The 27,987-nt window shown below is 40.3% G+C and overlaps 1 protein-coding gene across 3 annotated transcripts in view; it reads left to right on the top strand.

Annotated features, from left to right (window-relative positions):
* Nucleotides 1-27,987, top strand: part of NR6A1 (nuclear receptor subfamily 6 group A member 1) — a 224,402-nt gene that overhangs the window by 171,217 nt on the left and 25,198 nt on the right. For all 3 annotated transcript variants that reach the window (XM_032865829.1, XM_032865830.1, XM_032865831.1), the window contains 2 exons: nucleotides 16,093-16,335; nucleotides 27,123-27,178. In XM_032865829.1, the coding sequence (XP_032721720.1) occupies nucleotides 16,093-16,335; nucleotides 27,123-27,178 (299 nt within the window). The remainder of the gene's footprint in view (nucleotides 1-16,092; nucleotides 16,336-27,122; nucleotides 27,179-27,987) is intronic.

Raw genomic sequence — 27,987 nt, 5'->3', positions numbered from 1 at the left:
AAATATATAAACAAAAAACTTACAGGAAAATTTATTACAAAGGCCCAATAAATAAATTTTTCATTCTCTAACCCAAATAGTAATCTCCAAAACTGTGAGTCAATATAAAGGGGAGCAATCATGCTGCTGAAGAAAGTCAGATATGTGAAGCTACTCTATCTATACCACTCTGGTAGGCAAACCCAGGAGGCCCCAGGCATGCCAGAGTTAGATCTCACTCAGGTAAATTACCATCCTTCTTTTTTTTTAAAGATTTTTTACTTATTTATTTGACAAACAGAGATCACAAGTATATAGAGAGGCAGGCAGAGAGAATGGAGAAAGCAGGCTCCCCGCTGAGCAGAGAGCTCAAGTGGGGCTAGAGTGGGGCTCGAGTGGGGTTTGATCCCAGGACCCCGGGATCATGATCTGAGCCGAAGGCAGAGGCTTTAGCCCACTGAGCCACCCAGGTGCCCCTACCATCCTTCTTCACATGCACCCTGAACTTTAGAGTATATAGGGCACTTTCTTTCTTTCTTTCTTTTTTTTTTAAGATTTTATTTATTTGATAGAGAGCATGAGAAGGGGAAGGATCAGAGGGAGAAGCAGACTCCCTGCTGAGCAGGGAGCCCAGATGCAGGGCTCTATCCCAGGGCCCTGGGATCATGACCTGAGCTGAAGGCAGAGGCTTTAACCCACTGAGCCACCCAGGGGCCCCTTAATTTTATTTTTAAGTGATCTCTACACCCAGCATGGGGCTCGAACTTACAACCCCAAAATCAAAAGTCGCATGCTCTATCGACTGAGCCAGCCAGGCACCCCAAGCACAGTAGATTCTGAACAATTTATTTTCCTACGATCCTTACAAGCAGGAACGTGTCCAGAGGGAAAGGCAGATGACCGGTATGATAAGGGGACTAGAAATCATGTAACTATGTAAGTCACTTGTTGAGACTAGTGGTATTAGACTCCAAAGGCTATAAAACTCTTGGTGGAAGGGAGGAAGTAGGCATGTTGAGGTTGGGAGTGTCAACAGATTGAATTGAGACAAGTATGTTTTAATTACATATTTAAGCTTCAGGAACTGTAGCAACCACTATCAATCCTTATGAAGTCATGAGGTACAGCCCCTCTGCTTCACATTATCCCACCCCTCACCACCACCACTACCACAGAGATGAGCATCCTCTCCTTTTCTGGAACAAGGCTGTCTCACCAGTCACAGTTCCAGGCTCATCCGAAGGTAGCAATCCTTGTGTCCTCATTACAAAATCTTGGGAACAGAGAATTTCATTGAACCAACTTGGGCCATTGTCTTTTTGTAGTCCAGTTAGCAGTAGCCATTATCTCTTCTGCTCCATTCTGGTTTTCTAGCAGTGTAAACCTGCTGCCTTACAGGCCACAGCAGTGGCTGTTCTCAAAGAAAAGAAGGTTGGTGTGAGCTGAGCAGACAACCCAAAAGTTACCTATTACAGATTCTATTGTCTTAACGATACATTGCCTTCTGGCAATCTCATGCATGCCTACAGCCTCCCTGCAGAAGACTCCCAAGTCAATCAGACTCCAGAATTGCATGTTACAGCATTCATTGAGGCCTTCCTCACCTCCCTCTATCTCAGATAACTATACTCCTCTAAAATACGATTAAATACCTATATCCAGCAAGCCTCTTTGCCTTAACTGTTCCCTCTGGCTGAAATTCCCTTCGACATACCTCTGCTCTAACGCCCAGTTCAGGTGACACCTCTTCTAGATAATCTTTCCTTCAGCTTCCTCATCTAGCACTAGAACCATCCACTCCTCTGTGCCCAGTATACCTTCTCTTTCTAGTTTAGTGTTGACTGCGCTGTATTGAAATTATGGAATGGATGTCTGTCTCCTCCACTCTTGGGAGGTATATGTGAAAAATGCTGAGGAACTCTCAAATGTTTATTCATTGAATATATGTCATAAGATGATTTGAAGCAAGAAGTAGTAATTATTACATAGTGAATCAATGTCTACTTTGTACTTCCAGCTTCAAAAACATGTACTTGTCTAGAGCTCTAGTGCATGGATCCAAGCTAGCTGTTAATGAAATATCTATATTTTTTCAGAGAAGACGCCCCAGGTTATACCAACTCTTTTTTCCCCCCTAAATAAATAAGGGACCCTTAAGAGTTCCCAGTAGCAGTCCAAATAGGACAAACCACAGATTTGCAGGTTCTTATTTCCCTCTGGAAAACCTGAATTTACAGAAATATGAAAACTGTTTCACCTCAAATAGAAACTTGATTCCTAATTTGAAAATTCCTACATGTGTATAAGAGATAGGAAGGAACTAGGAATGTGGTCTGAATTTTTATTTTCTAGGCCCCGCCTGTTGAATGATGAGGTAACATTTTCCCTGGATTCATTTCCTGTGACTTCGGCTAATTGTAATTTGTGAACCATTTCTGTTTTCAGGCCTAAGCAGTTAATGATGGTAACATTTTCTTTGTTTTGTGTGTGTGTGTGTGTGTGTGTGTGTGTGTGTGTTTAAGTTAGCTCTACAAGCAGCAGGGTTCTCGAACTCACAACCCCGAGTTCAAGAGTTGCATGCTCCACTAACTGAACCAACCAGGCACCCCTCTTTTGTCTTTTTCCCATCTTTTATTCAGTGACCTGTAAAGATAACTCCTGAACATTCAGTCCATACCAATCTTGGGAATTGCTCGCTTGTTTTCATTCAACTGATAATATTTTTTAGAAATGTCCTCTGAGGCCAGGGAGGGAGACAAACCATAAGAGACTCTTAATCTCAGGAAACAAACTGAGGGTTGCTGGGGGGTGTGGGTGGGAGGGATAGGGTGGCTGGGTTATGGACATTGGGGAAGGTATGTGCTATGGTGAGTGCTGTGAATGTGTAGGAGAGATGATTCACAGACCTGTACCCCTGGAGCAAATAATGTATTATATGTTAATTTAAAAAAAAAAGGAAATGTCCTCGGAGGTACTCCACATGTGGCCTCTGGAAATGGATTTTTATAGTGGTATGTGCACTAGTGGAGAATTCTTATGATTTTCACTTATTTCCATGTAAATTCTATGTTTTCAGATGAAATTTTGAGAGTACTCATTCCTAATTTCAAGGACTTCATTTCAGATGGTGGTGACCTATGAAACTGAGTGGAGTCAGTAGTACTTAGAAGAATGGGCAGCTGATCAGGGGAGTTAGAACCAGTAATCCAGTTGAAATTGTTTTAAATAGCCTTTGTTTTAAATACCTTTTAGCTAGGCAAGTTCCAAATTGCCGTAGTTGTCAGTGTAATTTTGGCCAAGTAAGCAGCTGTACTCTCCATTTCCTATATCTGGCCTTCATCACAGTCTGAAAAGCAGGTTTTGATAAAAATCATTTCCAATTGTAATTTGCGTAACCCGAGCCCTTGGAATGAGTAAAATGTCCTTCTTGGAGTGGGGGAGGTATTTGTGTAACAGTAGGGCTAAAAGGAGAGATGAGCGCAAGAGAGATTTTTGTAACAGGCTTTCTTCTATATTTGGCCAAATTAAAGTAGAACTAGTTGCTATATGGTGGTACTAAGCAATTGCGCACAGGATGGTAAGAATACATCTAGTTAGTTCTTCGTCTCATAGGTTTTGTTGTGATTCCTGCTGTTTCTTTGGTTTGGGGAAAAAAAGGCAGCAGTAACACTGGGGCTCAATTTTGATATATACCGTCCTCCTCTTCCTGCACCCTACCTCTGTAGGAGGTAATCTGGTTCAATGGGAGGTCTTCGGAAAAGTAGTAAGGTTGAGACAGCTCCATCACTTTGACTCACTTTGGGACCTTGGGCGAATCACTTTACTTTTCCGACCGTGGCCAAGTAATTTATCTTTTTCTTTTTTTTTTTTTTCTTTTTAATTTTGTTTTTTGCCTTCATTTTTTTTCCTTCTTCTTTTTTCTTGTATTAAAGATTTTTATTTATTCATTTGAGAGATACGGGGGAGAAGCAGACTCCCCGCTGAGCAGGGAGCCCAACATGGGTCACAGTCCCAAGACCTGGTAATAATGACCCAAGCCAAAGGCGGACGCTTAACCATCTGAGCCAGCCAGACGCCCCTTTTTTTCTTAATGAAAATAAAATACATAAGAAAAATTTAAATGTTAAACTTTTTTTTCTTTTCATACAGGTTTTTATTTTGGACATATGTCTGAATTATATATAGTTCATTTTTCTCTTAAAAGTCTTTGTTCTTTTGGTACATGGCTGGCTCAGTCAGTGGAGCATGTGACTCTTGATCTCAGGGTTGTAAGTTTGAGCCCCAGGTTAAGTGTAGAGATTAGTTAAAAATAAAATCTGAGGGCGCCTGGGTGGCTAAGTGGGTTAAAGCCTCTGCTTTCGGCTCAGGTCATGATCTCAGGGTCCTGGGATTGAGCCCCGCATCAGGCTCTCTCCTCAGCAGGGAGCCTGCTTCCTCCTCTCTCTCTGCCTCTCTGCCTACTTGTGATCTCTGTCTGTCAAATGAATAAATAAAATCTTAAAAAATATATATATTTTTAAAAATTTAAAAAATAAAATAAAAATAAAATAAAATCTGAGGGCTCAGTTGTTTAAGTGTCTGCCTTGGCCTGAGGTTATCACCCTGGGTCCTGGGATCGAGCCCCACATTGGGCTCCTTGCTCAATGGGGAGCTGGCTTCTCCCTCTCCCACTGCATCTCCCCCTGCTTGTTCTCTCTCTCTGTGCACCAGCTCTCTCTGTCAAAGAAGTAAATAAAGTCTTAAAAAAATTTTTTTTAATCTTTTAAAAAAAAGCCTTGTTCTTATGTTTATCTTCTTTAAATGCAAATGAATCTTCCCTTGTTTAAAAAAAAATAAGCATCTGCTTAAAAGCTGTTGCTTCTTCCTGCAGTGTTTTTTCTATTACTTTTAAATGGAGTGACAACAACTCAATAAAATGCTGCTTATTTTATTTCTTTACCACTCAACAATTTTTTTTAAGATTTTATTTTTTAAGTAATCTCTACATGCATTGTGAGGCTTGAATTTACAACCCTGAGATCAAGAGTCACATGCTCTTCTGACTCAGCCAGACAGGCGCCCCACCACTCACCTGTTTTTTAACTCAGTATGATTTTTGTTCTAATCATTTACTGAAAATGTTATTAGTGGTGACCTTTTGAGCCTACTTCTTCGCATCTTTTGACCTGCGTTGCATTTGAAGTACTCTCTTCTTTATAAAACCCTTTTGTTATCTTTCTCTTAATCATGGATTTATATTCCACCTATATCTTCTTTGATCATCAAGTCATCTCACTTTCCTTCCCTAACTTCTTACCTCCCCCTCTGTCTCACAGAGTTCTAATCTGTTTTCAGAGCTTCAATTCCTCCATGTATTGACTCCCTATTTTCATCCTTGTTTGAATTATTGTCCTCTAAATAACTGCCTTTGAATATTTCTGCTTGACTCTTAAACTAAAGAGAGGAGGATTTTGTCCCTCACACAGCTTTAATTTTCCCCTCTTCTTTTAGTGATACCACATTTCTTACAGCCACCTTGGTGTAGAACCTCAGGTTCATTTGTGACCCTTTCCTATTCCTGTTACCCAGATCCCATGCCATTCACCTTGTTGCAACCTGCACATCATTGTGTTTTAACAACACCCAAGCGCCCCCTGAAGTTTACTGATGATGGTAGATAGTCTCCTCTATGAAATGCTTGTTCAACCTTCTTGCCTAATTTTCTGCTGGTTTGCATTTCTCTTAATGTTGTATAGGAGTTTTACATATTTTGAATATGAGTTCTTTGTAAGTTGTATGTATTGCGTGTATCTTCTTGCACACTGTGGCTTGCCTTTTCACTCTCTGAACATTCTTCATTTTAATGTAGTCAATTTTTTTTTTAAAGTTTTCCTTTATGATTAGTACTTTTTGTGGACTGTTTTAAAAATCTCTTCCTTGGGGCTTATTAACCCATTGAGCCACCCAGGCGCCCTCAAAGACTTTTTTAAATTAAAGTACTATTTATTGCTTTTATTTAAGATTTTTTTTAAAAGATTTTATTTATTTATTTGACAGAGAGAGAGCACAACCAGGCAGTGTAGCAGGAAGAGGGAGAGGGAGAAGCACGCTCTCTTTTGAGCAGGGAGCCCGATACAGGGCTTGATCCCAGGACGCTGGGATCATGACCTGAGCCAAAGGCAGCCATTTCACCTACTGAGCCGCCCAGGTGTCCCTAAGATTTTTTTTTTTAAACAAAGTACTCCAAAATGTTTCATAAAGTTGCAAATTTATTTATTTATTTGTCAGAGAGAGAGAGAGAGCTGGTGCACAAGAAGGCAGAGAGGCAGGCAGAGGCAGAGAGAGAAGCAGGCTCCCTGCCAAGCAAGGAACCCGATGCAGGACTCGATTCCAGGAACCTGGGATCATGACCCGAGCCGAAGGCAGCGGCTTAACCCACTGAGCCACCCAGGCACCCCTAAAGTTGCAAATTTTTATCAGGTTCTAATCTTATAGAAAATGTATCTTTAACAACAGGAGCACAGCTAACATCGATTGGGTGCTTACTATGTATTAGGCATTGTATTCAGCAGTATAGTTTATGTGAAAAGTCTCTGATTCTGATGCAAGATTGTGTGCTTCGAATCCTGGCTCCCCTGCTTAGGAGGACTTTGGGCATATTTCTTATTCTGTGTGTGTCTCACTTTTTTTTATATGTAAAATAGAGATAATAGTAGTATTTACTACATAGAATTGTGAGGAAAGAGTGAGTTATATGTGATACATAAAGAACAGAACTGGTTGCATAGCACCAGGGTACATGTTATTATCACTGTAACTTATATCATTTATTCTCTAGTAAGTCCATGAAGTGAATGGTGTGGTTATCTCTGTTTTTCAGTTGATAGCAAGACTGAGGCATGTGCCCACAGTTACAGAGGTAGGAAGTGGCAGTGCTTGAATCCACACTCACTGTGTCTTAACTACCAAGCCAATGTATTTCAGACTTTTTACACTTTTCCATTTTTCATTCATTTATTCAACAAAATGAGCATCTTCTCTGTAGCATTCATGGTGCCAGATGTTACTTTTAATGTCTGTGATTGAGACTTAACCTGCAATGTAATTTTGGTTAGGTATAAGTAAGGGATCCTGCTACTTTTATAAAAGAAGAACCTAACTATTGTAAAATTCTGTTCAGATTGATGAACAGATTCGTTCATGAATGTTTTTGTTCTCATTTACTTACTGTTCATGATAAATGATGTAGAGATGGGAACATCCATTTATTTGAGCAGACGCTTGTCAGTGGTGCTCTGAAGAGATGTTCTGGGGCTCTCTACCTGATTCAGATTGTCATCTATTTTTCTACACCAACTATGTCAGCTGCTTTATTCATCATTTTCATTATTTCATTTGAATTTGACCTAGCTGCCTCAAAAAATTAATCTGTGTCCATAGAGACCCCAAATGAGCTCTGCATTTACCCTTTTCAATCTCAGCAGGAGTGTTAAAATCTGAAGAAATGAAACTTAATATGATAGTTTCTGTTACCTCCACTAGAATAATTACTGGTTTAAAAAAAATTCTTGGGGCGCCTAGGTGGCTCAGCCTAGGTGGTTAAGCGTCTGCCTTCAGCTCGGGTCATGATCCTGGACTGCCAGGATAAAGCCCCCAGTCTGGCTCCCTGCTCAGCAGGGGGCCCTCTTCTCCCTCTGCCCTCACCTGCTCATGCTCTCTCTCTCTTTCTCCCAAATAAATAAAATCTTTAAAAAAAATTCTTAAGATTATTCCTAAGGTTTGGGAAACTAGCAACGACAAGCATGTTATGTTTTTTCTAATATTGCTTTGTATGGTTACATTTATTTATCATGAATAACCAACAGGCTTCTTTTAGAACATTGCACAGGAACAAAATTGTGGACATATAAGGACTGTTTTACATATAGAGGGGTAGGACATAACCTGTTAATATATCTGTGGATATTTCCGTGCAACTCATCTTGATAGTCTTATTACAGTTTAATGAACTGTATTGGCTGTTTTAGAAAGGAATGAGATTCTCAGCAGAAACCCAAGTTGGAGAGCGGTTTTTCAGCTCCATTTAAGCAGGACTTTATAAGCTGTAGGCATTCTGTTAATCCTTGATTCTTAAAACAGTTATATCCCCATTTTATAGACTAGAAACTGAGGTACCTCTGAAAGGGTTAAGAAACTTTGCAAGGTGGGGCGCTTGGGTGGCTCAGTGGGTTAAGCCTCTGCCTTCACCTCAGGTCATAATCTCAGGGTCCTGGGATGGAGCCCCCATCAAACTCTCTGCTCAGCAGGGAGCCTGCTTCCCTTCCTCTCTCTGCCTGCCTCTCTGCCTACTTGTGATCTCTCTCTGTGTGTCAAATAAATAAATAAAATCTTAAAAAAAAAAGAAAGAAAGAAAGAAAGAAAGAGAAACTTTCCAAGGTAACACAGCTGGCAATTGACAGCCTAGATTTGAGCCTAAGAGCCCAAGTTCTTAGTCTCTATGTTCTACTGCCTGTGTTCAAGAGACTTAGAGAGCTGACAGTTGTCTCTTTCCTTTCCATCCCTGGGTTGAGATTTACCTTGCCATAGACCCTGAGATAAACTCGACCTTCCTGTCCAACCCCATTCTCTTTTTTTTTTTTTTTTTCAACCCCATTCTCTTGACTGCCAGGCTGATCTATTTATTCACCTTATATCAGCCTTTTCATTTAAATTTAAAAGTTTAAAGTTCTTAAAAAACTGTCTTAGTTTCTACCCTCCTCTCTTTTACTCTTGGGGATAGGAGTAAGAGAAAGGTTCCAATAGTTTTTATTTTTAATGTTTGATTTTTTTCCCTTAATACATCAATTTTCAGAATAATGAATTGGTGTCCTAGCAACCTCCATGGTAACTATTGAGATTTTTCTTTTGAATATTATTGTGAATGCATTGATTTTTATATTCAAAGTGTTTTAATCCATTGCTATCATTATTCTTTTTGATACATAGGATGCTCCATTTTAGGCCAGTGGGAGGATTTTTATGTTGTTTCCTATATCCTATTTTGTAATTTGTCAAAGAGATACCACAGGTAGGCAGAGAGGCAGACAGAGAGAGAAGGGGAAGCAGGCTCCCCGCTGAGCAGAGAGCCCGGATGTGGATGCGTGATCCCAGGACTTTGAGATCATGACCTCTGCTGAAGGCAGATACCTAACCGACTGAGCAACCCAGGCACCCTGTTGTTTCCTGTATCCTTTTCTTTCTTTTTTTTTTTTAAGATTTTTATTTATTTTTTTAACAGAGAGATCACAAGTAGGCAGAGAGGCAGGCAGAGAGAGAGGAGGAAGCAGGCTCCATGCTGAGCAGAGAGACCGATGCGGGGCTCGATCCCAGAACCCTGGGATTATGACCTGAGCTGAAGGCAGAGGCTTTAACCCACTGAGCCACCCAGGCACCCCTCCTGTATCCTTTTGACATGACCCCGTTATTGGTCTTAGGTAGCACAACAACATTCAAACTTGGAATCAAACATTTCTCCAAGAAGTCTGGGCTAATGTTTGTAGAAAATGGTATTTTCAAAGTTCACTATCTGAGCCCTTCTGGTACTGCTGATCAAGATAAACGTTCAGTTTCTCCGATAAATTAGTAAGTCTTCACTCTCCTACAGTATTTTTTATTCATTGCTATTTTTGCAGATAGCGAACTACTTGTTCACGGTTTCAAATACCTGTCACTTTTCAAGTCCTCACTTTTCATCAACTCCTCTGTCTCTTACTGACTTGTGAGCGCTACAGTTACTATGATCCATAATCTCCAATTTGAAGTACTTATTTGCTTGATTTTCTTTCCATTGTATTTTAGGTAGAATAATACAGACTAATGACACGGAATTAAAAGATTAACAGTGCTGAATTAGGAATGGTTATGAACATTTCCTTTGTGTTGTCTCACTCATCAGAATGCTGTAGACGCTGTATGAATCTGAGATTTCAGTGAGCTATAGGACGCAGTCATTCATGATGTCCTTATGAGTAAGATAGAGAAATGTCAGCCGGACTAGAGTGTATACTCTAATTAAGAGACAAAGCTAACTGAGCATCCATTTCCAGAATGTTAACGGTTAAGTCAGATTGGAAAAGAGGCTCTAACAAAGGCCATATTCTGTATTGTTTTAAGGATAAAAAGGAAAATAATCTAATACCATACATGGAGAAAAGAAGGATATGGGAGAAATAATGAGTGGACTGGATCCCTAAAGATTCAGCAGGCCATGCAGAATTTATTATATAAAGATATATAAATATATGAATTATTATTTATAATAACTTATTATATAAATTATATGATTATATAATACATATTATATATAATCATATTTTATTATTAAATTATTATATAAAGATATATAAATTAAAATATGTGTTTATATATAAAGATATATAAAGACATACAGAATTTATAAAGATTCTTTATAAAGATAAAATTAATCAAGGACAAATACAAAGTCCTACCTTTGGGTTCAACATTTACCTTCTTAAGAATGGAGTAAGAGAGACATGGGTTGAGGCCCCTGGCTGGCTCAGTTGGTAAAGCATATCCTCTTAATCTCAGGGTCGTAAATTTGAGCCCCATGTTGGGTGTAGAGATTACTTTAAAGATGAAAAATCTTTAAAAAAAAAAAGAGAGAGAGAACTTCATGGGTTAATAGTATATGTAATAAATGCTCCAAGTTTTAGATATCTATGAATCAGATATGAATTAAGTGTGTGGAAATAAGAGGTATGGAATTCAAATTCCAGTTCTACCGCTGACTGGTCGTGTAACCAAGATTAAAGTTCTTTACCTCGTTAAGCTTCAGTTTGCCCATTATAAAATGTGTGGCATTTTTATAGTACCAGTAATTATAAAATATTGTTTGTTTACTGGTATTGATAGCTGAAGAAACATAAACAAAGCTAATAGAATCTTAAATTATATTAAACCCCCCCAACCCCCAACCCCCATTCAGTTCTGGAACCTTCAAGAAATTTTGATACTATATGATTCATTAAGAAATAGGAGAAGAAAAAATTTACAGTTGAGAACCCCAGTTAGCTTTAAATTTCTGAATGGTTGGTATATGAACTAGGTTGGATTATACATTTTTTTTAATTTATTTATTTATTTGACAGAAATCACAAGTAGGCAGAGAGGCAGGCAGAGAGAGAGGAGGAAGCAGGCCTCCCTGCTGAGCAGAGAGCCCGATGCTGCGGGGCTCAATCCCAGGACCCTGGGATCATGACCTGAGCTGAAGGCAGAGGCTTTAACCCACTGAGCCACCCAGGTGCCCGGATTATACATTTATTTTTTGCCCATGAGCACATAACTCAGGCCAGTGGGGAAAGCTTCAGGTTAACAGACTTCGGCTCAGTGTAAGAAAAAGCTTCTGAATCATTAAAACTGTCTAAAATGAAATGAATGGAATGAATTACCTTACTGAGTCACTAAAGATGTGTAAATCGAGTGCAGGGCAACCCCTTGTTTTGGGATATCCTAGAGGGAGTTCATGCCTTGGGTAGAGGTCTGCTCAAGGCAATTTCTAAGGTACTTTTTAACTCTAAGATTCCAGGTTTCTGTAATATGGGGATAATGATAACTCTCAGTTACTGTGATGAATAAGTAAGGCCATCCATGTAAGAAGTTCTTGAATGTTGCATGGGACGCAATTAGTACTCACTAAATGTTCTTTGTGGTAGCTGTAAGAATAATCCTTTCCCTGGCCTGGTACAAGCGAGATAATGAATACAAACATGCTTTAAGTGTCCTTCAAGTCCTTTACAAGAATAGGAGATGCGGAAATCCGTATCTGACATCTGGCAGGGCACCACTGGGACATTCTGCTTCAATTTATTCACTTACAAAGGGCTTGACTTTTTAACTTTTTTTCCCAAGTAGGGAAGGGCCTGACTTACCTGCATATAGTATAGATAGGTTTGACTTGGCCACAGAATGTGATGATTAGGTTCACACACTTTGGGGGTTCCAGCCCAGCTTCCATTGGGAAGTGGTATCACCTCATAAGCTTCAGTTTCCTCTTCTGGTAAGTAAGGGTACTTATTTTTTATGATTCACCACAATAACGTGTTAAGTGCTTGTCACAGAGCCTGGTACCCAAGTGGTCAGTTAGCAATAGCTTCTCCTGTTTTTATGATCCTTTCCCACATGCTGTGAGGGAAGTTTGTAAAATGCTTCTTTGAGAGGCTTCACGGTTGATTGGGAGAGGGCCTTTCTCCTGTACCTTTGAGAGACTTCCTTCTGAATTAGTTCCTGGTTTGTGGTGTAGACCAGTGCTCTTTACAGAAACAGAAAATGGCAGTAAGAATAGCTGTGGAAGAGAAGCAGTGATAGGACCCAAAGGGAATCCAGTCTGTGACCATCAGTAGAGAGAGTCCCACCGCATCTCTGATCTCACTGTGGCCTTTTAAGTGCCCATGAAAAGATCAAGCAGTGTTATAAGACACAAACAGATTCTTTTTTTTTTTTTTAAGATTTTATTTATTTATTTGACAGACAGAGATCACAAGTAGGCAGAGAGGCAGGCAGAGAGAGAGGAGGAAGCAGGCTCCCTGATGAGCAGAGAGCCCAATGCAGGGCTCAATCCCAGGACCTTGAGATCATGACCTGAGCCGAAGGCAGAGGCTTAACCCACTGAGCCACCCAGGCGCCCCCACAAGCATATTCTTAATAGTTCTGTATTGGATTGTTGTCCAGGGGGCCCTTTGCCCTGGAACCAGATGCTGCACAGAATGCCATACGAATGCTTTCTGAAGAGGTTACTAAACTCCAGTTCTGATATCGGCAGACTAGGGTCAGCCACTTCCTAAACAGACAGGTTCCTTAACTTTTTTTGAGATCTCCGTTTTCTCAGTTACAAAAATGGTAATAGCTGTTGTATCCACCTTTGGGATTATGAGAATTATGTGACACAACACAAAGCACAGTACTTAGTTATGCTCAGTACTCAGTGAGGTCATAGCTCTGAAGAAAGAGAAAAAGGGATTGTGTGGTTCTTCTAGATACTGATTTTTAAATGAGAAACTTGAAATTCTTTGTATCTAATCTAGATTAGATTTTCTTTTTCACAACATTCCTTGTTTGTTCTATTTCTAAGCCCTTTCAGCATCTCAAGCCCAGCACTCTAGGAAATCCCATCCCACACAGAGTACTATTGCTATGCCATTTATTTTGCCTGTTTGGCCTTTCCTGATTTAGTTTTTTAATTCTCTATTATAACTTTGCTCTAATGTTACCTTGAGTTTCCTTTGCATTTCTTTTTTTTTTTTTTTTAGTTTATTTATTTTTCCTTTGCATTTTTAAAAGGAAAGGAAAAAGAATGGTTATTACACGAGGGCCATTTTTTTTAAAAGATTTTATTTATTTATTTGACAGAGCTCATAAGTAGACAGAAAGGCAGGCAGAGAGAGAAGGGGGAAGCAGGCTCCCCGCTGAGCAGAGAGCCCGACTCGGGGCTCGATCCCAGGACCCTGGGATCATGACCTGAGCCGAAAGCAGAGGCTTAACCCACTGAGCCACCCAGGTGCCCCCATCAGGGCCATTTTTATATTTTAACCAAATTTCTTTTAGTTGCAAATAACAAAAACTCATTGACAGTTAGCTCCAGAAAGAAAAAAGAAAAGAAGGTATTGTGTTACAAGACGTAGGAAGTCAGTCTGTCATGGTATGCCAATTCACCCGTAGTTAGGAAGTTCATCCAAGACTTAGAAAGGCTTGGAGGGGGGCCTGGGTGGCCCAGTGGGTTAAGCCTCTGCCTTCAGCTCAGGTCATGATCTCAGGGTCTCTGCTCAGCAGGGAGCCTGCTTCTCCCCACCTCTCTCTCTGCCTGCCTCTCTGCCTACTTGTGACCTCTGTCTGTCAAATAAATAAATAAAATGTTAAAAAAAAAAAAAAAGAAGAAGGAAAAGAAGAAGAAAGGCTTGGGAAGGTCTATAACTAGGAAATACAGAGTCCTCAAGAACCTAGGCGATTCCTCTTTCCACGTGTATCTTTCTCTGTTTCCCTAGTATCTGCTTCTCTTTGCATACCTGCTATTTGCTGTGTGACTTTGGGCAAGGGCCTTAATATATGCCTGTTTACCTGTATGAAAAAGATACTGTGTATTAGTTTCCTGTGCTGCTGTTAAAAAATGCCACAAATTTGTTCTCCCACAGTTCTGGAACCGGAAGTTCAAAAGTAATGAGTATCACTGGGTGAAAAGGAAGATGGGCAGAGCCACACTTAGAGAATTCATTCCTTGCTTCATCCAGCTTGTAGTGGAAGCCATTCCTTGGCTTTGGCTACCTTCTGCCTGTTTTCACATCACGTTCTCCTGTGTGTGTACATGTGTGCGTGCATGCACGTGTGTGTGTCCTCTTCTTCTGTTTATATCAAATCTCCCTCTGTCTTTCTCTTGTAAAGACATGTGTGATTGCAAGTAGGGCCCACCTTTATAATCCAGAATAATCTCCCAGTTCAAGATCCTTAATTTGATCACATCTGCAAAGATCCTTTTACCTTACAAGATAAAACTTACAGGTTTCAGGGATTGGGACCTGATATATTTGGGTGGCCATTATCCAGCCTACTACAACTAGGGATCATAAAGACATCTCAAAGTTGGCATATAATAAACGTTGCCTAAATGGTAGTCTCCTTGCTTCTCTACATTTCTGCTATGTATACTACCATGCTCCTCCTGTAACATTGCTTTCAAATCTTTTCTTTTCTGGAATGTTATTATCACATCAAGCATGGATCTGTTAGGATAACAATGATAATGAAAATAATAGCTGTCATTTATTAAGTGCCCATTGTAGCCCAAGCATTGTGTTGCATACTTTATGTATGTAGGTACCATTATAATCCCCATTTTACAGATGAGAGAAACTAGATTCAGAGAGGTGAAGTAACTTAACTTGCCCAAGGTCAGTCAGGTGGTAGGTATCAGAACAGGGGTTTAAGTAAGGATTTCTCAAACTCTTAGGGCTCTGTTCTTAATCATTATATCTTGCCTGTTACTCAGGAACGTGGTTCAGATCTCTGGTTTCTTGCCTTGGCCTCTGATCAAAACCTTTTCTTGGAGATTTCTTGTACCTGCGGGCAAGATCTGACATCACAGATCTGCATTTTTTTGTCATATGCCTGTTATTTGGCAATTGCTTGATCCTGAGTAAGTGAAATTTAAGGGAAGAGGAAATCAGAGCGTTATATTCAGCCTGAATTTCCTCTTTGACTAACTTGTTTGTTACGAGGCAGTAAGTTTCTTGACTGTGGGGATCATGATGATTTATTTCTGAGTACCCAATACCGAACACGGGGCCTGGTCACAGAGTAGATGTTCTGCTGGAACGTAAGCGTCCCCAGGGACTTTCATTCACTGCTGTAGCCATGCCTTACAACAGTGCGTAGAACAGAATAGTTGTCCAATACCTATCTGTTGAACAGGTGGAAGACTGGTTGGCTGGCTGTGCTTGGTTAGAACTTCTTCACTGGCTAATAATTACAACTTTCATTTACTAAGTGTGTGCCATTTGCTGGGCACTTAGTTAATTATCAGTAACCCTTATCTCCTTTCTACAGGGTAGAAGTAAGTGATGGGCTGTGGCTGAGGAAAGTGAGGGAGATAGAGGAGTCGAGGATATCGCCTAAGTTTCTGACCTGGATACTGGTCCAAGTGATGATTAAACCCAGGGAGGGGAGCATGAGGGTGTTTTTTTGTTTTTTTTTTTTTAAAGATTTTATTTATTTGTCAGAGAGAGAGAGAGAGAACAAGCAGGGGGAGCGGCAGAGGCAGAGAGAGGAACAGGCTCCCTGCTGAGCAAGGAGCCCGATGCGGAACTTGAGCCTAGGAACCTGGGATCATGACCTGAGCTGAAGGCAGCGCTTAACCAACTGAGCCACCCAGGCGTCCCATGAGTTATTTTTCTGAAATAGGCTGTGTTTGTGATACCTGCAGGTAGATGCAAGGGTCTGTTCCTAGGACGAAGGCTCTAAAAATGACCCCTATTTACCAGTTAGCCGGAAAAGAGTGATATTCTTGATCCTCCCAGAACAAGTTTGCTTATTTGAGAACTGCAGGCTTAAAGCCATTATTTCCATGTGTTCTAATTTGAATATGTTCAGTTTCTGTTCCAGATGATCGGGCTGAACAACGAACCTGTCTCATTTGTGGGGACCGTGCCACAGGCTTGCACTATGGAATCATCTCCTGTGAAGGCTGCAAGGGATTTTTCAAGCGGAGCATTTGCAACAAGCGGGTATATCGGTGCAGTCGTGACAAGAACTGTGTCATGTCTCGGAAGCAGAGGAACAGGTGCCAGTACTGCCGCCTGCTCAAATGCCTCCAGATGGGGATGAATCGGAAGGGTGAGTGGTGCTTGTGGCTCGACTACCCACTTTACCATCACTTTACCTTTAGGGTTAGCTATTAAGCCTTGGAGTTTTTCATTTCCCAGGTCTGCACTATATGCCAGGTCTTGTACCGTGTACTCATAACCCCAAAACACATTTGACACAGTTTCTGCCTACAGGGATTTCCCAGACTAGGTGGGGAGAAAGACTGGGTGAGATGTTACAGATTCTGTGAGAATGAATTCACAGGCTCCAATTGGCAAGACCCCATTTAACAACCACGTCCTAACTCAGATTAATATACTCTACTAGTTCTTCTTTCAAAGTATAATGACAGGAAGTGGGGATTTTAGATGAAGAAGCAAAAAGGCAGTATGTCGCTTGAATGTGGTATCATTTTGCCTGCTACAATCATGGCATACTCAAGAGGCTAGGCATGCCCAGAAATCTGCAACCAGGTTGGTGAAGAATTTGGGATTTATTGGAAAGCTTTCTGAGAGCTAACAGCCTGAGATTATGTGAAAAACCAATATTCTAAGAGGATTAACCCAGGGGGCAGGCTTTGAAGAATGGATTGGTGTGGGGAAAGCAGAAAGGCCACCTAGAAAGTTTTTAGAAGAGTCCAGAAGAAAGGTGTGAAGAATCTGATGGAGGCACAGGCAAAGTCATGGCACAGATGGGGAGATGTGGGAAAGCTTACCTGATAGGAGTTGGTAACAGACTGGGTATTGGGCAGCATCAGAAGTTGAAGTTGCAGATTTGGAATAATAGTAATGGCCCCACCAGGAAAAAAACAAAAAACAAACAAACAGCCAAAAAAAAAAAACCCTACCAGGCTAAAAAAGCAGGGTGGGACAAAATGTTGGCCTTGGCAGTACGTTGTTTGAGGTATCTAAGGAGGACACATACAATGTCCATCAAGGAATTTGGGTACGTAGGACTGGAACTGAAGTGAAAAGTCCTGCCTTGAAGTAGATGTTTGTGGAACTGTTCGCAATCAGATGGTAAAATTTTGTTAGTTAGTAGAAATCACCTAGAGAGAACTTGGATACAGAAGAGGAGAGGGCCAATGTCTGAAACTCCGTGCTTTCATGGAGGGTAGAGAGTAGTACAGTATAGTTCAGTAGAAAGAATGGAGGCAGAGGTTGGTGACAGACTGCTCTGTGACCTTTGGCAGTTTGCTTTATGTCTCTAATGCTCAATTATCTTACCTTTAAAATAGTATGATAATACTTAACCTTTTCAGAGTTTTCTAGAGGATTAAATATGACAATGTAGATCTACTCAGGAAGGTACTAATAGTAGTGTATAGGGGTAGGAGTTAGGTTTAGCAAACTATCCAAGTTGGATTTGTCACATTAATACATGCAGACTATCAGATATTCTTCAGACTTTTTTTTTGCTATATGTGGGATAAGAAGGATCTTTTGAAAATTTCCTCATTATGAAGAAAGGTACGAAAGTTGTAGAAGGGCATTAAGATAAATTTAGGTCATTTATAATTTATTTATAATCCTAATATTTATTGATTACTATTTATATTAGAAAACTCTTATACACTTTTCATTCATTATGCCATTGAATATGCACAAACCTATTATTAAATACAACACTCAGTTTAGGGGCACCTGGCTGGCTCAGTTGGTAGAATATTGCAGTTCTTGATCTTGGGGTCATGAGTTCAAGCCCTGAGCTGGGTGTAGAGATAACTTAAAATCTTTTTCTTTTCTTTTTTTTTTTTTTTTTAAAATTTTCCTTTTTTTTTTTTTTTTTTTTTTAAGATTTTATTTATTTGATGGAGAGTTAGAGAGGGGACACAAGCATGGGGAGTGGGACAGGGAGAAGCAGGCTTCCCCTGAGCAGGGAGCCCAATGCGGGGCTCAATCGCAGGACCCTGGGATCATGATCTGAGCTGAAGGCAGTCGCTTAACAACTGAGCCACCCAGGCACCCCTAAAAATCTTTAAAAAAATATTACCCTCAGTTTATAGATGCAGTTTGGGGGGTGTAAAATGACTTACCAGTAGATAGGTTAGTGGTGATTATGTTGATAATAATTATTAGTTGTAGTTTGTTATTAATCAAGCAGAGCTTGTACCTAACTATCCACACGGACAACATGTCTATCATATGGCATAGCTACTTGCGTGATGGAATGCCCTGTGTTCACTGGATGATAAATACCTATAATAGAGGATTTAAAAACTTAACAACTTTGTCCTGTATTTCTAGTCTCATCTTCTGTCTGGAACTTTCTTCCTGTGCCTCAAGCCTGCTTTGCTTTATCCTGCCTGTGCTCAGGTTCTTTCCTTTGCCTGAAAGTCCTCTCCCTTCCCCACTCTTTCCCACCAGTACCAAATAGGTAATGCCTGAAGAGATGGTCTGTGGGTATCTACCCACTTTCATCTGATTTGGTCTTGGTCTCATTTTCTCATCTCCCTTTGTTGTTTTAGCCGTATTTTATCAAAGCACCTTTACGAGCTGCCTTCTTGACTACTCTCTGAATATTCATCCTCCTTATTCAGTTGGAGTGTTAGATTCTGGGGCTTCTAACCAAACTCTCTTATTTCAGGGAAGAAGAAGCTTAACTTCTTAAATTCCTGTAGCCATAGCCAGGAGAAGATGACACATGGAGTGTGGGGGTGGGAACTAACTGCCTTCCTGTGTCCATTTTCATGCATTACAAGAGGCTTACTTGCCTTCTAAGGCTGCCTCTCGGAGAGAAACCCTGCCACCTCCTGGTTGGTGCTGAGAAAGCAGAATTAAAATTACAGTTGCCACTGGAATATTTTTGGATTGGTGGAACTGTCCCGTATGGAACTGTAGCGTTTGACATAATTTTATGCATTTGTCAAAGCCTGTAGAATATATACCACTAAAGAAGTGAATTTTACTGTATATAAATTTGTTTAAAAGCAACCAGTATAAAATCTTTAAAAAAAAAAATTTTTTTTTAAAAAAGGGACGCCTGGGTGGCTCAGTTGGTTAAGCAGCTGCCTTCGGCTCAGGTCATGATCCCAGCGTTCTGGGATCGAGTCCCACATCGGGCTCCTTGCTCGGCAGGGAGCCTGCTTCTCCCTCTGCCTCTGCCTGCCATTCTGTCTGCCTGTGCTCGCTCTCTCTCCCTCTCTCTCTCTGGCAAATAAATAAAATCTTTAAAAAAAAATTAAAAAAATTTTTAAAAAATTAAAAAAAAAAAAAAAAGCAACCAGTATATGGGGAAAAGATAGACTGTAGACTGTGACCAATGAATCACATAGCTACACTGAAGGGAATGGGAGAGAAAGGATCTGACCTTGGGAAATAGTGTTTTAACTATATACTGTACACTGTAGGGCTGAAGACAAAAAACTGTATACAAACAAAGCTCTCTAGTTTGTAAATGTATTTCTCTCAAGGTTATGGGTTGGGAATTCTGTCACTACTTTATTTGTATACTAGAGCTGAACAAACAAGTGAATATACTAATGATGAGAGTTAGGTTCCTCACATCAGAGAAAAAAGTTATAAATCAGGAAAGGGGAAGGCTGAACTGAAACCTCTGGTGCTTGATTGGAAGCATCAGTATGTACTCAAGTTTAGGAAAAAAGATTTAGAAAAACCAGATCTTGGTTTCCATATATCAGTAAAAGCAATAAGGACTCTTTGGAGAAGGGGTTGATTTAAGCATTGAGGCAGGGAAAATATAAGAGGAGCCTAGAGTGTTTTTCTGATGCCAGAAAGTTAGAATGTGCTGTATTTTTTAAAAAGGAGGGGGCAGGGCATTATCGAAAGGTCAGAGAGGTCAACCTAAAAGCACTTCCAGTAGCCAAAGTTGGAAAAACTTGAGCAACAAAATAACTGTGTATTAGTTTATTACCCAAAGAATGAAATATCCATGAGTTCATACTGACAGAACTAACTGAATAAATAGAGGAGTGACAGTTCTTTCTCATAGAAAAATTATAAGTTTAGAAGGCTTGAGGGAAATAGAAAATCACCATTAAAAAAAAAAAAAAACAGTAACATTGGGGCGCCTGGGTGGCTCAGTGGTTAAAGCCTCTGCTTTCAGCTCAGGTCATGGTCTCAGGGTCCTGGAATCGAGCCCCCGCATTGGGCTCTCTGCTCAGCAGGGAGCCTGTTTCCCCCTCTCTCTGTCTGCTTCTCTGCCTACTTGTGAACTCTTTCTCTCTCTCTCTCTCTCTGTCAAATAAATAAATAAAATCTTAAAAAAAAAAACAAACAGTAACAATTGCTGTAGGCAGGATTGACTTATGGATGCTAAAATAAGATAGCATAGTTTTAAACAGAATGAGAGTATTTGCATAGCCCCAGGATATTTAGTAATTACAAAGGGAAAAATAGTAACTTTCAGTAGAGAATTCTGACAGATAGCACTTGAGCCAAGCAAGCAAAGTCAGTATCACCAGTATATTTACACTGCTGTCATATGTCCCCTAGTATGATAACAGTAAGGACACATAGACACACAGGGATGGATTCATTCCCAGTCTACTCATGAGGAAACAGGCAAACCCAAATTGAAAGACAATCTTCAAAATAACTGACATTTTTTTTTCAAAGACTACATTTGACAGAGAGCACATAACGCACGCACACAAGCAGGGGTAGTGAGAGGGAGAGGTAGGCTCCCTAAGGGTGCCTGATATGGGGCTCAATCCCAAGACCCTGGGATCATGACTTGAGACTAAGGCAGACCCTTAACCAACTGAGCTACTCAGGTACCCCTAAAATAACTGACATTGTGCAGAATATTCTCAAAAGTGTCAGGGTCACAAAAGACAAGGAAAGACTAAGAAAGATTGAAGGAAACTATGGAGACATGACAACCATATGCATTGTTGAATCCAGGATTGGATTCTGGAACAGGAGAGGACATCAGTGGAGAAATCTGAATATTAAGTTTATACTTTGGTCAGTATTATTATGCTAAAGTTAATTTCTTAGTTTTGACGAATAGTCTGTGGGTTATGTAAAGTGTTAACTGATGGGGAATCTGGGTATAGAGTATATAGGAATTTTCTGTACTATTATTATTATTTTTTTTTTTTTTTTTGCAACTCTTCTGTAAGTCTAAACATACCTCAAAACTTTTTAAAATGTTCAAAAAATTTTCAGCTGACATGTGTAAGTCAGCCTTCTCTTGTCCCTTGTCTCTGGGCAGAGATATATCTTCATACCTGGAATTTAGCTAGTCAGGAAATTAGTTAGCAAGACAGTGAGGGAAATTTAAGTAAGGGTGGTGAGTAGAGGCTGTGTCCCATCTGTCCATCTTCACTACTACCCCATTACCCCCCAGACACCAACTGCTCACCCATCTTGCAGCCTTTAGGGTGAATTCTGGCTCCTCAGAATGACTTTCAAAGCCCTTCTGACTCTGGCGTTAGTCGCTTCATCCCTTCTCCCTTTGCTGCCCCCCATGCAATTCACATTCCATCCTAATTCTCCGAAAACTCAATGATGTTTCATGTTTGGGGGGCTTTGCAGATGTGGCTCCATCATCCTGGAATGAGTTACCCCCTCTTCACTTGGTTATATACACTTTCCTTTGGAGGCTCAGCTTTTCTTTGTAACATCCTCTAACCAGCTTTCTCTGACACCACCCCTTAACCAGAAAGCTGAACCTCTTGGACTTCCATAGCCCCTTTTGCCCTCTGCCATAGCCCTAATTACCTTGAGCTATCTTTGTTTCCTTTTCTGTTCCCCCCCATTATTAGTCAATGTGGCCCTCAAGGGCTATGCCAAGTCCCACCTTCCTCCTGTCCTTCACCAGTTAACCAAGTTAGGTAAGATGCTTTCTGATTTGGTGGATTTACTCTGGTGGGGGTGGGGGTGGGCTAGAGCATGAAGCAGAATGGGGGAAATACTGTTAATTTCATCTGAGGCAAGAGGAAGTTATACTGAACCTCAGGGAATTTATTCAGTGCAAAAATTAATGTGGAAAAGAATTACTTGAGAAAATTTAAAATAACTTACTCGTCTCATAACTTACTAGTTAACTAGTTAAAAAGTAAAAAGGTTAAGGAAAACTTCTTTGAAGGGGTTGATGTTTGTAGAATGGCATCATGAGAATAACTCTGTAGCATTGCCATACTGCTCTACCAGGATTAAAATGGAGCACCAAGAAATCCCAAGCAGAGAATATTTGAGCAGAATCTTGAAGGCATAGAAGTTCATGCTCCTTACAAGCTTAAATAAGTATGTATGTATGTATGTATGTATGTAGTATGTATTTTTAAGAAATTTCCACACCCAGTGTGGGCCTTGAAGTCATAACCCCAAGATGAAGACTTGCACGCTCCTCTGACTGAGCCAGCCAGGCATCCCTTAAGAGCTTTTTAAAAACAACTCCCCTTCTTGCTCTCTCCAAGCGTGAGAGAGAGAAAGAGAGAGAGAAGGAGGGAGTGGAATAGAAGGTGAGAGGAAAGTGTATGTGTTTATATATATTTTCTTAACTGTTTGGGAGGAAGTTAAAGCCGTCATTCCTCTTTGCTTTCTAACATTACCACAGTACTATTGTCAAAATCAGGAACTTTAACATGGCATAAACTGTAATCTAATTAACCTTATTCAAATTTCACCAATTATTTCAGTGTCCTTATAGCAGTGTATTTTTTGTGATCCAGGAGCCAATCCAGGGTCATGCATTACATTTAGCTTTTATGTCTTTTCAGTTTCCTTTATTCTGAAATGATTCCTTATCCTTTTTTTTTGTCTTGAATAATTGTTAATTTCGAAGAAAACAAGTAGAATATTCCTCAACTTGGTCTTGTCGGTTTGCTCACAGTACATTCAAGTTATGCATTTTTCCGAGAATGCCACAACGACGATGTTGGGTCCTTTTGTGCATTCTATCAGGAGTGCGTGGTATAGCTTTGCCCTGCTATTGGTCATGTTGACTTGAATCACTTGGTGGCAGTGATGTCACTTGGATAAGGTGGTGTTGCCAGACTTCCCCCACTTTCTGGTACAGACAACAACGTGTGCAGAGATGAAGATGGGGAACCCCAGAAAAACCAGATCATTGGAGTGTCCTGAATGATAAGCTAGAGAGCTGGGGTTGACCCCATAGACCAAAGGGACTCACCAATGCATTTTGAGCAGGACTTTGATACAGTTAGTTTTATGTCTTACTCTCCTTTGCGTTTTGGGGTTTGGTTCGGCCACCTAAGCCTAAGTGAGAAATGGTAGATACATGAGTTCTACAGCAGAAAAAGTATTCATACTTCTTTTAAGCAGATAGAAGAACTATAGCTGCTGCCACTCAGACCTGGATAAGAGATACAGCAAAACCATTCCTGTGATCTTGTACCCAGAAGCCCTTTGTTTTTGTTTTTGTTTTTGTTTTTGTTTTTTTCCAGATCAGTTCACTGTAAGAAAGATTTTCAGCCCCGTTGAGAAACTTGCTCTTAGACCAGTATAGCATATAGAATCAGAGTTAAGAAAAATTAGAAATAGCTAAGATACAGAAGTAGCTGTTAAGAAAATACATATAAACCTAAACTAAAATTCCCTACTCTGTCTGTTTTTCCCTGAATGGTCTTGAACAAGTCCCTTTACCTCTCTGAGCTTCAGGTTTTTTCATCTCTATACTACACAGGATAATAATAATGTAGACCTTCCAGGAATCAAATGTGATACTATATATGTGAATACATTATAAACTTTAAACTGTGATCCAGGTTTTTATTTTGAAAGGGGTGCTGTGACACATTGTATTATTTCCCATACTTCAGACAGTTTCATGCCATCTTGACAAATTTTACCATCTTCGACCAAACCAGTACTGTTGTTTATTTCGTCTTTTTTTTTTTTTTTTTTTTAAGATTTTATTTATTTGAGAGAGCAAAAGAGAGTGAGCCTGAGCCTGAGGAGGGGCAGAGGGAGAAGCAGATGCCCCACCAAGCAGGGAGCCCGATGTGGGGCTTGATCCTGGGACTTGGGGATCCTGACCTGAGTTGAAGGCAGACACCCAACCAAGCCACCCAAGTGCCCCTATATTCTTCTTTAAATCAAATTTTAAGAAAATCAAAGTTAATTTTCAAAGGGAATTTTTTATCACCTCAGTGGCTGGAAAATCAGTGTATTTTAATGAATGTTAGGGTAGTGTAATTAAGAGTTTATGCAGCTATGGTATATAGACATAGTATGGGGAATACTAGTGTGGAAAGAAGTCTGGTCTTAATCTAATAGTCTGGATTCCAACCCTGATTCTGCTGTTTAGTTTCTGTTACCGTAAACAAAATAGTTCATTCTTCTGAGCCTTATATTCGTTCGTTCAATGGGAGTGATACTGACACTTCCCTCATGGGTTTGTTTTATACAAGATGGTACCTAAAACATAGTACGTGTCCATCATATGTGAGTTTCCTTAGTCCAAGGGGTGGGAGGGTTGAGAGATAACATGAGCTTTTAAATATCAGAACAAAAAATTGGTAAGTTGTAAATCTTTAAGATTTGTGGCCCTTAACAAAAAAGAAAAGAAAAACCTGTTGAGTTCCTTCCTCACCTCCAAGACAGTGAGAGTGAGATATCCAGTAAAATGTATTCAGTGTTGGATCTGCTGATGATAGATCTTTATTCTGCACCTGTGAGCTGAAGCAAAGACATAGAAAACTCAGTATTGGTATAGAAGTGTCTGAAGTCTATCATTGACTCTAGAACAGCAGAGAGGGAATTTTAAGGATTTTTAGAGCTTGCAGTTAGGTTAAAAGAGATCTCCAGACAAAAACCAGTATGCATCTGATTCTAATATAAGCTGTGAATGTTTCCCACTCCAAATTCACAGCAGCCTTGTAAAGAAGACTATGTTGTCTCCATTTCACAGATGAAGATGTCAAGTCTCCATCAAAGCTAGGAATAGAACCTTGGATTTTCTAATTACTGTGTACATAGAAAAGAGGCTGGTTAGAGGGAAGGATTAGTTACTGAATACCTAGTTTACGTGTCAGGCCCTATGCTTGTTGCTTTAGCTATGTTATTTTATACGTAATCCTCAGTAAAACCTATAAGATAGGGTCCAGTAGCCCCATTTATTCTTCAAGAAACTGAGGTGAAGAAATTTGCCTGTAGTTACACAGACCAGGCAAAAACTAGATTTATTTATTTTTAAAAGATTTTTTAATGTATTTATTTTTGTGAGAGAATGCACACTAGTGGTGTTAGGGGTGAGGAACAGAGGGAGAAGCAGACTCCCCACTGAGCAGGGAGCCCATGTGGGATTTGATCCCAGGACCCTGGGATCATGACCTGAACTGAAAGCAGACACTTCACAGACTGAGCCACAGAGGTGCCCCCAAAACTGGATTTAGACAAGCTTGTCTAATTCTGAAATGTGTAAGGAAAATGAACTTCCTCTTAGACTTTCAGTTACCACAGGAACTGAGCTTTATGCTTAGAACCCTCAATCCTGCCCCCAAGGACTTTCTAGATTCTTCATGTTAATTTTTTTGGAAGAAGATATATTATTTATATATGTATATGTATATATAGCAGAGCTTACTGTCATATGATGCTGTTTGCTTATCTTCTGTTGTTAACATTGCCTTCTCCAAGCTAGCCTCCACAGCAGCCATCACAAAGATTTTTCAAAAATGCCAACCCGACCACATCCTCTGCATTCCATCTTACCCTCAGCTGCTTCTGCTGAAGTTCAAACTCTTACCCTGACATTAAAGGCTATCTCTAATCTGGCCCCAGTCGGCCTCTTCAACTTCCAAGTTCCATCTCTTGCTACTCTACACACACACACACACACACACACACACGTTGGGGACATAGGGCAGAGGGAGAGAGAGAATCTCAAGCAAACTCCACACCCAGTGCACAGTCCTACACAGGGCCGAAATCATGACCTAAGCCAAAACCAAGAGTCTGATGCTTAAGCGACTGAGCCACCCAGGCACCCCTTTATTGACTGCTTTTGTAGGGAGAAACCAGTCAGATCAAAATTTTGGTTAATTAAAAAAAAAAATCTGTTCTCCTCATCCTAAAAATTAGACTCAAGCTTAGCCTGGAAATTTAAAAAAAATACTTTTTTTTTTTTTTTTAAGATTTTATTTTTTTATTTGGTAGACAGAGAGGCAGGCAGAGAGAGAGAGGAGGAAGCAGGCTCCCTGCTGAGCAGAGAGCCTGATGTGGGGCTCCATCCCAAGACCCTGGGATCATGACCTGAGCTGAAGGCAGAGGCTCTAACCCACTGAGCCACCCAGGTGCCCCCCAAAAAACTTTCTTTAACAATGGAAATATTCTGGGCACCTGGGTGGCTAAGTTGGTTGAGCATCTGCTGTCAGCTCAGATCACGATCCCAGGATCCTGGGATCGAGTCCCACAAGCAGGGAGCCTGCTTCTCCCTCTGCCGGCTCTGTGTGCTGCTCCCTCTGCTTGTGCTCCCTCTTTCTCTGACAAATAAATAAAATCTTAAAAAAATAAAATACAATAAAAATGGAAATGTTCTTTCTCTTCCTCTCTTTGAATTTACTGAAGGCTTTCAGATGCATCATCCTGATGAGATATTCGTAACTGTGCACAGGACTATTAATAATGCCGTCACCTTTGCTGAGCATTTTAAATGTATGCAGGTGTGCAGTATGTGTCCATTGCCTTGGGGGCCCAGAAGAATCTGTTGCTTATGAGGTAGCCTACAATAATGTGAAGTGTATGTACTTTGGGTCCAGGAAGACCTCTGTTTTAATCTTGATTTCACCAATTACTACCTCGTGTTTTGGGCCAAGTAAGTTCTCTTTCTGTGCTTAGATTTCTGTGGGTATGCTTTTGACTGTCTTGACTTATGTTTCCTTCCAGCAATCAGAGAAGATGGCATGCCTGGAGGCCGAAATAAGAGCATTGGGCCCGTCCAGGTGAGTTCTAGGCCTCAGTCCTTGTGATCTGTCCTAGAAGCCCAATGCTTTCGATGTTCCTATAGCTACTTACCTTGATCCTCTCATCTCCTGATGGGGGGAGCCATCTTGCTTTCATTACCGTAAAATTGTTTTTAGAGCCTGGTTATGAAAGTGCTTTGAAAATCTTAAATATGCAACATAATGATTAAAGCTCTTCTTGTGCTTCCCTCAATCCTTCCCAAGGATTTCACAGGAAATGAATCTAATTCTGGTTCTAAACCATCCAGAAGGTTTTTTATGTCAGTCACTCAAGGTTGTTGATAACTTATCCTGGCAGAAATCAGTAAGACTGCTTTGCTGTTCAATGTCTCTAAAGATATATCAGCGGAAAGTTCATTGCCTTACTTGTAGAATAGGAATAATAATAACCATTCTATCCCACCGATATTTAAGTACTTACTGTGTGCAGGTCCTTTGTACTGTGAACTCAGTCTAGTGGGAGAGACAGATGTGTGACTAGACATCCGAGTATAGTGAATGGTAACAGAGGATGCTCAGAGCGTACAGAAAGGAGGGACCTTTATTTTTTTTTATTATTATTTTTTTTTTTTAATTAGAGCATGGTTGGGAACTGAAGCCTTCCTAGAGGGGGTAAAGTTTGAGCTGAGTCTTGAAGGAAAAGGAGGAATTAGCTATGCTGGGAAGGGTTGGGGAGCCAAATATCTTCTGTTACTGCTAGACAGAACAGGCAGTAAAAAGACCACAAGATGAATCTTTAAGGAATCCCAGGAAATTGATGGAGTTGGGCTGGAGCACTGGGCACATGT

Source organism: Lontra canadensis, unplaced genomic scaffold, assembly GCF_010015895.1.
Source record: "Lontra canadensis isolate GAN:19392208 unplaced genomic scaffold, GSC_riverotter_1.0 scaffold30, whole genome shotgun sequence".
NCBI classification, from domain to species: domain Eukaryota; kingdom Metazoa; phylum Chordata; class Mammalia; order Carnivora; family Mustelidae; genus Lontra; species Lontra canadensis.
Note: the sequence above shows the minus strand (reverse complement) of the source record. Positions and strands in the feature narration are given on the sequence as shown.